The sequence below is a fragment of the Penaeus monodon genome, chromosome 17 (assembly GCF_015228065.2).
Source record: "Penaeus monodon isolate SGIC_2016 chromosome 17, NSTDA_Pmon_1, whole genome shotgun sequence".
Classification (NCBI taxonomy): Eukaryota; Metazoa; Arthropoda; class Malacostraca; order Decapoda; family Penaeidae; genus Penaeus; species Penaeus monodon.
This window is the reverse complement of record NC_051402.1, coordinates 6247751-6260250: the sequence shown is the minus strand read 5'-3', so window position 1 is coordinate 6260250 and position 12500 is coordinate 6247751. Positions and strand designations below refer to the sequence as shown.

General features: G+C 40.2%; 1 protein-coding gene across 5 annotated transcripts in view; it reads left to right on the top strand.

The window, feature by feature from the left end:
- LOC119583516 (KAT8 regulatory NSL complex subunit 3-like) overlaps positions 1–3356 on the top strand; it is a 32220-nt gene extending 28864 nt beyond the window's left edge. For all 5 annotated transcript variants that reach the window (XM_037932041.1, XM_037932044.1, XM_037932043.1 and 2 more), the window contains 2 exons: positions 258–582; positions 1387–3356. In XM_037932041.1, coding sequence (XP_037787969.1) covers positions 258–582; positions 1387–2744 — 1683 coding nt within the window. In that variant the 3' untranslated portion in view covers positions 2745–3356. The remainder of the gene's footprint in view (positions 1–257; positions 583–1386) is intronic.
- The last annotated feature ends 9144 nt before the right edge of the window (positions 3357–12500 follow it).

The following is a 12500-nucleotide window of genomic DNA, read 5'->3' as shown; positions in this document are numbered from 1 at the left end:
CAAGGAGTGTGGTTTTCTTTTGTGGATATGATTTTGGTATGTTTGGTGTCATTGTTATGATATTGAGGAGGAGGATGGTGATGATAGTATGTACAGTATTACTTTGAATTCCTATAATTGTTTTATTTACTTTTTTTAGATTAATATGATTGTGTGAGATGTATGTCAATGCAAACATTTATCCTTTACACTAAATATATATCAGAAGCATTTGTTTTAATGTAATAGCCTAAACCCCTCCCCCTTACCCCTCTCAGATCGTGGGTAGCACCATAGTCACACCTGTGGGCTGGAACAAGCGTGGTCGGCCATCCACCAAGTCCCGTCCAATGCTCCACACTCTCACTACCACCACCACCACCTCCACCACCAAACTTACATCAGATACTTCCAAGGGTCTGGCAATGAGTGCATCCCTGAGCAGCATCATGGGGCTGGGGACACCTACTGCTGCAGGCACACAGGCAAATGGGAAGAGTGGCGTCATCAATGTGAATGGCAACAAGATGGCCACACCCATCACTACCTCCATCCTGCTGTCCACAAGTGAGGTGGTCACAGACAGCCAGGCTGCTGTGAGAGGTATGAGCAGGCTTTTGGTTCTTCTTTTTAATCTTTTTAATTCTTTTTTTGAACACCAAGGTAAAGATCCTAACCCATGGGATCCAGTGCTTTGTCTACTTTTGGTCCAAAATCAGCATTAGGCTTCCTTGAGTGGTGACTGTCCTGGGTATGGCTTGTAGCCCAGCTCATACAAACACTCTTGTGTGGGGTCAAGACTCCTTGTCTCCCCTTTGCAATGTTATTCTCCTTTTCTGCATAACTGTTTTTTTGCTTTCATATTTTTCAAGAACTATATTTGTCATTTGAATATGCAGTATCAAGATAGTAATAGACTACTTTTCCTTGCACAGACTCCATATCATTTCTTGAAGTAGTCTTCAACTCTATGTAATAGCAGTAACATAAAGTAACATTTTTTTTTTTTTTGTCATTTTTTAATATTTTTGTATCATTCAGTGTTCTGTAACACACCATGTGCAACAATAGGTAGGAATAGAATCCTGCGCATGGAAATAGCGTCTTCCCATCATCCGGCCCTCAGCCACTTTTTTTCATAATCATGGATGTCAAAGTCTCTCTTGCCCTCTCCCCAAGGGCCACAGACCTAAAAAATTTTGCCTGAATTAGCCCTATAAAACTGATTATAGCTTAAAAATTTTCTTAGAATAACTGAAACAGCCAAAGTGACAACTCTGTTCATGATATGATGGTCACATCACCTGGGTCCAGTGGGTAAATAGTGATTGATAATAATTTGCAAGAAGCATTGACATTCTTCCTCAGAGCTTATGTGATACTTAAGTTTCTTGACTGCCCTTGCAGGAAGTTCTGTGAGCCCACGTGGTGCTGGTGCGGGAGTCAGGGTGTACTCGGGCAGCCCCAAGACATCAGCTGCCTCCTTCCTTTTGACTAACGTGACTTCTGCTTCCAATGTGAGGATGGCAAGTCCTTCCATGGTCATCACCAATACCTTGGGTGTTCCTGCTGGAGGCTGTGCCACAAGTGCCTCCACAGAGCCCCTGTCCCTTAGTATGGGCTCGGTTGTGGTGAGTGCTGGGGGTGTGAGCAATAATGGGGGAGGCATGGTAGGTGGAAGTGGTAGGGGAAGGGTCATCCTGACCTCCAGTCCTCGTCTTGTACGCCCTCTCATGGCCTCCCCCAGCAGCCGGCCCATTGGCAGCACCCGCATGCTGAATGCTACCACTGCCTCTCGCCCCACTGTCATGTTGGTCACTACGGCCACACCTGGAGCTGCAACTTCCCCATCTAATGCAACCCCAGGTACCCTCACCACCATGGCCCTTACACCTGCCACCAATGTCACATCTCCCACACTCATGGCCTCAAGCACCCCTATGACATCCTCTACCATCCTGGCAGCTGTCTCCAAGTCAACTACCAACTCAGCTGTTCTGGCACAGTCAAAATCAAGTCCCCTCACACTTGCCACCTCCACATCGCTGCTGCCAAAGAGTATGACTGCACAGGCAGCTGTGTCCCCAAAGGGTCTAACCACTGCCACAGCCACAACCACAAGGCCTTCTGTGGTGCCAGCAGGTGAGTTGGCTCTACTAGTGGCAGCATCAGAGATGAGTGAGCGGGCCAGGAACCCTGTGTCACCCACCACCATGGCCACTGAAGCCAGTATTCACATCATTAGTTCAGTAGACTCCTCTGGGTCTCAGCCAGAAGTTGCAGTCAGCTCTTCAGCATCCACATCACAATCCTCACCATCAACATCAACACCTGTGGTAGACAAAAATTGCAGCAGTACTGTCAGCAAAACTAGTGACACAAAGAAAACAGTAGCGACCAGTAGCCAACAGCAGGTACCATCAACATCCCAAGCCAGCACTCAGTGTATTCCTGGCACTGCCACTACAACCACCACCACCCCTACGACCACTACAGTTACCCGCACCACTGAGTCGTCGAGCAGTAGTAGCACCTCCTCTAAAACATCACAGCAACAGCAGCAGCAAGGCATTGTGACTAGGACATTTACCTTGAGTGGAGGAATCAGTCTAAGGTCAAGGCGGAGCAGCGGGCCTCTGGTGGTGGAGCTGGACAGTGGACGGCAAAGCAAGTCATCGGGCACCAGCTCCTCATCATCCTCTAAGGGTTCTGCTCTCCGCAAGGGCAGAGGAAGGGGGCGTGGTCGGCCAAGGTCACACATGTAGACAGGTGGAATCTGTAAATGTATGGTCTTTGATTGTGAGAGAGAGAAGTTAACTTCCCTCATAGTGTGAGTGTGCAGAAAAATAGGAATGTTTTTAGATGAATATTTAAATGGATATAGTATGATACAAGATTAAAAACCAGTGAGTTCTATAGCTAATTGCTGGCCAACAGTCAAGAAGGAAAATGTATGAAATTCATTCTAAGGAAGGGATTACATTGTTAATGTATGTGTGTGTGTGTGTGTGTGTGTCTGTCTGTCTGTCTGTATTTTTTCCTGAGAAATACATTTTAAGAAAAAAATTGGAAATTTGACTTTGTGTATTTAAGTACAGAAAACTACTGTAGTATACAGTTTTGGCAGTCTTGTTCAGCCTTAACAATCCTAAGTCTGTTAATTAAACAAAGATTATATCATCATCTGTGTTAGTTATATAGCATAACATTATGCAATTTTTTGTATTAATCTAATGTAATTGTGCCAACAAGGTTGGTGTCACAGTTGTATTATCACTTGTAAGTGCAAATATAAATTTGTTTGGAAAATGAACAAATATATTGTTAAATAGTTACTTTTTGTGTAACTGGTGTTCATAAAATGTTTAAGTTATAACCATTTTTATTTTATTTTTGCCCAACTGTAATGGTAATCAGTGCCACTGGGGATGGCATACATACTTGCCACTAAGTTTAGTTTATTAATTTATTAACAATCTTTACACAATGATGACTCCATTTGTACATAGTCACCAATAAGCCAGTTACTAGTATTTTACCTTCTCACTTGTTTACCCATTTCCTTGATTTTTGGAAATATTTTCTTTTATCTTGTACTGCTGTTACTGACTAATTGGATGCTACTGCTGGGGAACATCCCTGCCTGGGGCCTCAGTCCTCAACTTAACTAATTTTGCATAATCTTTTCCTATCCCCCCCACCCCCCATCAATTCCATGCCTATTGTTGCCGTGAGAGATGGAGACTGGGACCCAATGCTGGTGATCACCCCTGCCTTGGGCCTCAGCCCTCGTCTCCTCTAATTATTCTTCCCATTTCCATTTCTATTTATTTATGCCAGTCATAAATGGCCTGGGGGAGCTATGAGCACGGTGGTCTCCTGTTTAGTTTTCTTGCCTTTACCCCTCAAGGGGACTGACTCCAGGCTCACCTTTGACCACTACTCTGAACAGTACCCCTTCCTCAATATGTACAATTACCTCAGGGCAGGGCAAACCATCCACCCAGGTCATTACTCAAACTCCAGAAAACATTTCTCCTCACCCAAAATCCTCCACTTCATCTCCTCCACCCCAAAGCTTTCTTCAGCTACTACCTCCTCCTCCCTTATTACTACTATATGGCTTTATTGCCCATTTCTCAACACAGCTCCCTCTTCCACATGTCCCGGCCCTCTACTATACCCCACCTCTACAAACCTTCTGAATACTCAGTTTAGCACAGCCAAATGGGATCAATTTTTCTTGATCCCCCTATAGCCCCCTACTCTGACAACACGTCTCTTCCATTAATGCCTCCAAAAACTAGTAGGGAAAGTTTCCTTCCACAGCCGTCCCGATCATTCGCACCTTGTCACAGTTGCATCTGAAACCCAAGCTTAAAGTATTATCAATTCTGACTTCACTGGCAAACCCATTCATGCCCAGCCTCATCCCTCCCACAATACTTGTACCAGGATTGTCTCCATCTGCTCTGTCTACAAGGATTGGTCAGATTACCTGCCTGCCTTGTGAACTATGATGCAGTATCAGTACAATGCTACACCATTCCCCCTAGGGGCCGCCGTAAGGCCTCCACCAATACTGCTAAGATTACCTTTGACAAACCTGACTTCCCCAATCATGTTTATATTGGGGGAGAGTGCTTCCCTGTCGGAACATGTCAACCCCCCTCCCCGTCAATGTCAGAATTGTGGGCCTCTGAGCCAAGGCTGAAAGGCTGACTTTGTGCCAGTCATGAACGGCCAAAATTAACTTAACCCCTTCCTCATTCACAATATCCTCCAACTCAACTCCTGCACAAAAATCATTTTCTACCTCCTCCTCCCTTACTACAACTCTTCAACCTTATTGCCCTCACCCCCACAGTAGTCTTACTCCACACCAATCCCTCCTTCTCACACTTTTACAAACCTTTTGAGTACTCTTTTTAGCCCAGCTAAGTGGGACCGGTTTTTTTTTGTGATTCACCCTCAAAATTCTGATAATACCCTCCTCTTTCAGCTGTGCCTCCAAAAACAAGTAGGCAAAGTTTCCTTCCAGCAGTCGCCCCGATCGCTCACGTCTTGTCATAGTTAGATCTGAGTCTCAAGCCCATTTACTATCTTCCCGGGTAGGCCTCACTGGCAAACCTATTCTTCCAAACCCCACTCCTCCCTTAATACATGTACTGGAACTGTTGCCATCTCCCCGGCTGATTGCACAGTATACGACAGATCGATCAGACTGTGAAGACGACCCACTTGCCTGCCTTACTGATTATGGCCATGATAAAGTATCACCATTCCTCCCAGGGCCGCCTTAAGTCCTACATCAATATTGCCAAGATTACGTTTCGTAGACATGACCTTCCCCATAAAGTCTATATAGGAGGAGAATTTTGCCTTGTCAGACCATCTCAACCCCCACCCCGTCAGTGTCAGAAATGTTGGCCTTTTGGCCACCCTGCAAAGCACTGTTGCTGCACTGCCCGCTGCCCTCGGTGTTTCCAACCCGGTCATAACTTCAATCTGTTGGCCTATCAACTACGGTTTTCGATTTTGTACCATTAAAACCCTTTCCATCATTTTTGCTCGTTCACGTATATGCTCCCAACATCCACTCTACCTATATGACACCCATCCAATTCCGACCTTCAGGCAAGTTCCTTGACCCAAGATAACATGCCTACACCGCATCCACCAGCTCCCTGTCCTCTACAGATTTTTATAATGCACCTCTTTCTTGTTCTGAAATCTATTATACATTACAGTCATGTCGCAACACTCACGAAGACCCAAACGGTATACATTACCGTATGTTACGACACCCCACCTACTTCGTTGTCCTTCCTTCTATCAATATTCAATAACATATGGACGGCCGTAAACTTTTCTCCCGATGTCGTGAAGCCCTTTGTACTACCTTTCCTAAAAAACAAACCTGATACCATTCCTCAAGACTACCGTCCCCTAGCACTCACAAGCTGTCTATGCAAACTACTAAAAAGGATGATCAATGTGGTATCTCTCTCCAAATCAGTTTGGATATCGTCGCAGTCAAAGCGCAGCCTTTGCTTATTTCGAGACTCAAATCTCAGCATTTCCATGCCGTAAGTCAGTATTAGATGCCGTCTATCTAAAGAAGGCAAATGATTGCCATATGGCGCACCATAACCTTCAACTACTATATTTCCGATGCATATGCGGAAATATGGGTGTTTTTATGAAGTCTTTTTTTCCTGATCGCACCTTCCGTGTCAGATTTGCCTCTTTTTCTCCCTCTTCTTTCCCTCAATTCGAAGGTGTTCCACAAGACAGTGTGCTCAACATCATGTTTATTTCTCATTGCTGTAAACGGATTAGTTTCAGCTTTACCACCAGGAATCCGGTCATCACTATAAGATGATTTAGCTCTCTTGCGTCTGGTCCTTCCATACCAGCCCTCCATAAGTTATTCCAGTCGGCAATAACATCAGTTTCTTCTTGGGCACCAACCACAGCTTTCGATTTTCTACCACTATAACCTTTTCCTTTTTTTCTCTCTCCTTAACGTATTGGCTCCCAATCTGCACTCTTTCTATATGATGCTCCAATTCCACCCTTCAGGCAAGTTCCTTGTTTTAATTTTTGACTCCAAACTTATTGGCGAAATCATATCCTTTTAAAGAAAAATACCGCCGTCGCCTCCGACTCTTACAGACTGTCATATATATCCTGGAGTTCAGTCCTCAAAACACTCCTCTATCTCCATTTTACCCTAATCCTCTCCAGCCTTGATATGGGTCTCACATATATTACGGTCTTCGTTTACCCCTAGGCGCGTTTCGATCCTCTCCAGTTGAGAGCCTATATACTGAATCAGGCCTACTATCCCTCTCTCGACGTCGTACCCTTTTGTGTCTTAAGTAGCTGTCCTCGTTTTCACCAATTTTCTCTTCAAGCTAACCGTCCCTCAGTCACACCTCTCTACGTTTACTTAAACCTTTCCCAGTTCATATGGATACTCTGCTTTCACATTCACCCATTCCTCATTTTCTCTTTCTGTCCATTTTTTTCCTCCCTGTGATTGAACTTCTATTTCCCCTGATCCACCCAAATCAAACATCCCACCCTCTCTCCCCTCCCACTCTGATTTATCCATGATCACTCTATACAGACAGCTCCAAATGCAATCTCGGCTACTGTTTCCAGTGTTTTTCCTCTACACAACAGTATGCAACTTCTTTTCTCCAGAATCGAGTGTCCTTATAACAGAACTATATGCTATCCTCTTCACTTTACAACGCATGTCTTCCATCTCTTCCTCACCCTTTACCATCTTTACCGACTAACACAACTCATACAGACTACAGACAGACTATACACCCTATCAATCCTATAGTCTGTAAGATACAAGTACATCTGTTTTATCTGTCTATACGACAGAAAACAGTTACGTCTGCAGGATACCCAACCATGTCGGGATACCGGGCAATACCGGTGCCATATTCTTTGTCAGTTGCTTTCTCTAGGCATAAGACTTCCTCTCCAATCGCCTTCTCCGGGTCAAAATTCCCCTTCACATTAGCATTTTCTCAGTTCGAAGGTGTCCCGCAAGGCAGTGTGCTCAGCACCACCTTATTCCTTCTTGCTGCCAATGGAATTATTTTGAGTTCTACCGCAAGGTACCGGTCATCCTTGTATGCGGATGATTTAACCATGTTTGTCTCTGGCCCGACCATACCTACTCTGCCAACTCCTCCAGTCTGCAGTATCATTAGTATCTGTATGAGCCATCGCTGTTGCTTTTCTCCACCCTTCTCTCTCGCACATGTGTAGGCACCTAACCTCCACTCTTCTTGTATGTTATTCCGCTCCAATACCGTCATTCTGGCATGTTGTTTGCGTTACTTTTGTTTTTTACTCCTGGCGAAACCATATCTTTTCCATAAAATAAATAGCCCGTCGCCGCCTCCGACTTTCAAGACTCCTATATATTGTGGGGTCAAACCGCAAAACCCTCCTCCATCTTCGTGTTACCCAGATCCTCTGCATTCTTGATTATGGATGATATATCTATTATACCTTCATCTCCCTTTTTGCTCATCTTAATACAATCCACCATTGCGGTCTTCCCTTAACCCTCAGTGCCCTCCGCTCCTTTCCAGTTGAGAGCCTGTCACACTAAGTCGACGCTACCTTTCCCCATCTCCATACTCTTCCTTTTTCTGTATGCTAAGCTTCTCAGTGGCTTATACCTTACCCCCGTATTTGCTCCTCTGTTTTCCCTGTGTCCTTATAACAACACTTCACGCGTTCCTTTTCTCCTTATCATACATAATAATAAAATAATAATAGTAATGATAATAGTAATACTACTACTACTACTAATAATAATAATAGTAATAATGATATTAATAACAATAATGATAATGATAGTGATAATTATTATCATCAACACTTTTTACTGCTGTAACTACCATTAAATGGAGAAAGTCTCCCCGTAACTTTTCCGTTTTCTACGAACTTAACAGTTCTTTTTTCACGTTCTTTTAGTACAAATATACGGTACACTACTTTATCAATCAACATGTTTTCTTTATTGTGAACTGCAAACGCTAAATAACTGACAATAATCAGAACAGAAAAGCACTTACGAAATAATAATATTCTAGATACAGATGAAATGTTTAAAAATCATGCGCAGCCGAAAAGCTTCCTCGGACTCTTTGATATATATATATATATATATATATATATATATATATATATATATATATATATATATATATATATATATATATATATATATATATATATATATATATATATATATATAATTTCCCAGCAACGACTTGGTATTGATTATTACATGATGGCGATGCGCAACGTGTATATCGAAAAATGAGAGATTACAGGTCGCAGATTCCAGACCTAAGTTTATATTTCCCTCAAATTACAGATCGCAAATGTTAGACGAGCCTAAAGTAAGGGTTTGTAGATGGATGGTGCATTTGCTCGTATTCGATGGTTCACTTGTGTTCAGAACACCTGGGATCTCTCAGATACGGTACCTTGAAGAAAAGCAGCAACATTTCACTCAGTAAATTGAATAAAATCGTCACGCCTGTTGGTAATGACTGGCTGAGGAGGATTCTTCAGTTTATCAGTATTTATGATTTTTATATTTACCATTTATGGCGTCAGGAAGGGCATCCGGCCATAGAAAAAAAATATCTGCCAGAACCTGATCATAGCGAACCCATATAAGAATGGGACAAAGCTAAAAAAAAAAAAAAAAAAAAAAAAAAAAAAAAAAAATCCCATTCTTATATGGTTCGCCATGATCAGGTTCTATCTTTTATGGCCGGATGCCCTTCCTGACACCATCCCTCTCTATTTACCAGGGCTTGGGACCGGCACTGACTTGGGCTGTATATTTGATATACATCAAATAAAACATCTAAGTCCTCATACTTGTTTGAAGAACAGAAAGTCTACTAGAGAGGGAAAGAACAAATTTCTTACTGTCTACTTCGCGTTTATCTGACTTACGTGTTTACCAGACTATCTCAATAGTTCTCACTGTCTCTTGATATATACACTGTCCGTGCAGTCCCAACGGATGCTAGTTCATTAATTACAGTTAAGAATAATTCAGTTTCGGATAATCGTTTTAAAGTGAAAGGTCAATGATTTCACTGTGGTAACTTTCGACGTGCAATTTGAAAGGCAAAACAAAGTAGTTCATAGTAACAAAAATTATTTGACATCATTAACAGATATTCATATATACATGTACATACATACACATTCTGTGCGTGTTCATTAATGTGTGTGTGTGTGTGTGTGTGTGTGTGTGTGTGTGTGTATATATATATATATATATATATATATATATTTATTTATTTATATATATTTTTATGTTTTTTAATATATATATATATATATATAATATATTATATATATATTATATATATATATATAATATATATATAGTGTTATGTATCTTATCTTGACAGGGAATAGTTTTGGTCATATAAATAAAAATAAAAACTATACATATATAAAACAAGAAGAAACCAAGACAAGACTATAATATAATATATATTATATCATGTAAAATATATAATAATATATATATTATAATATATATATATATTATAATATATATATTATATATTATATATATATATATTATATATATATTAATTATATAATATGTGGATGTGTGTGTGATGTTAGATTGGATAATGTGTATGTGTGTTGTTAGTCGACGGTTGAGTCACGCCCCGTATACAACCTATACAAAACTATCACCATCAATACCTACTACCACGTCCAAACCAACCAATATCATATATATAATATTTTTTTTTATATCATATATAATTTATAAAAAATTATATTTACATAAATATAATAATATAGCATATACATAATCATATTCATATATATTGCAATAAATTTAAGCCATATCAAATGTCAGGGTTGATGGGTTGAGTACGCCGGACTTACCTTCACACGACCACCAATCTGACTCAGTCGAGTCAACCAGCCAGCCAGTGCCGGGCAAAATCCACACAAAGCACACACAAAAACCACCAGCAACAATCACACGTCAATTCCAAAACCGGAAACCATAACGACCAAGGACACCGAACAAAGTAACACACGGCACACCAACTGCACACGGAACTGACTCACTCAACACCACCCACGTCCATAGGGCAGATATTTCATATATGAAACTACAATAGTATCATCTACCATGAGTCAGTCAATAATAAATATAATAATATGATAGAATATGTATAATGCCTAGCGCCTCGATTGCTGGCTCGAGTCCCGATCTCACGGCGAGCAAACGACTTCTCGCCTTGAGAGGTCAAACGTTGCCGTGTCTCAAGTGGACCTCGGTTGATTAGGGAGGTCACCCAATCAGGCAAGGATGGCACTGCCAAATAACCTCTTAATAATGAAGTGAGAGAGGCCTAAGTCCTGCTGGGGTAATAATGTACACACCCACATGTGTGTTGGTGTCGTGTGTAGGTGGCTGCTCTGCGTTGGTGGGGTGCTAGTCCTGTGTGTGTGTCTGTGTGTGTCTATGTGTATGCTAGGTATATTTTTTCCTAGTAGGAAATTATAATTTAGTGACTCACACGTGTACGACTGATACTGCCAATGGCCCCTAATCTAATGCCAACCGTAGATTAAGGGCACTAAAAGCCATTAATTCTCGGCCACTGCTGTTCCACCTTGCGGTTATCGGAGGTTGCTGCTTCTTGGTGTTTCGAGCGGTTCTTGGCTACGCGTTTCCAAGGTCTATATAAGATAATAGAAAAGTTAGCAAACCAAGCAAACACTAAAGCAGTTTTAGATGCTAGATCATTCGGGCGATTTGCACATAGGACTGATTTTACAGGCAATGATTAACCGCGATAATGTGTAGGCGTATATCGCATATTTTACTTTGTTTAAATTTTATATTTCCTTGTGCTGCAGCTTAGGTGTGTTATAATAGAAAAAGTAAAATGAACAAAGAAGACGTGGGATATGAATGATAATATTGTTTTATTCTATTAAGGCATGTGTAAAGTCGAACGTCTTTTTAAAAATAAATTTTTTTAATACAACAACTCACTATATATTTATAAAATGAAAGTAGAGCTATATAATATATATATATATTATATATATATATATATATATATATATATATAATATTATATAATATTATATATAATATTCATATATATGATATATATATATATATATATATGTATATATGTATATATATATATATTATATATTATATTATATATATATATATATATATATTCATATATATATATATATATATTATATATATATATATATTATTATATTATATTATTATATTATTATATTTGTTGTTGTGTTTGTGATTTTGTGTGGTTGATTTTGTACCTATATATAATATATTATAATTATCATATATATATCTTAGTAATATATTGAATATAATGTGTAGTGTGTGTGGTGTGTGTGTGTTGTGTGTGTGTGTGTGGTGGTGTGGTGTGTGTGTGTGTGTGTGTACGTATATATAATATTATATTTAATATATATATAATGATTATATATTATATATATATTATATTTATATTATTTATTTTATCTATTTATTTATCTATTTATTATTATATAATAAGATATATATATGATATAATAATAACCATATACATACACATACCTATACATATGTAATTCTAAATCCACATTATTCTCCTAGTGTAAAACATTGCTCACCACTAATATATACGAGGTATGCATTTTGCGCGCCCAGTCAGTTCACAAAAACGGGAGTGAGACGGAGATCTTTCCAGTTTTACATTCCAGTCACGACTGACTTGATTAGTGTCGAACAACAATGAGTACATAATCTCTTCGAGCCTATAGCTATGGGATTGTGTTGCGCACACTGCTGCACAGTGCCAGGTTCTTGTGCGTGTCTTTGCTTCACAAGACCCTCCGTAATGGGTGTTCTTCATGAGGGGGTTCTGCAGGCTGAAGCTACTGTGGAC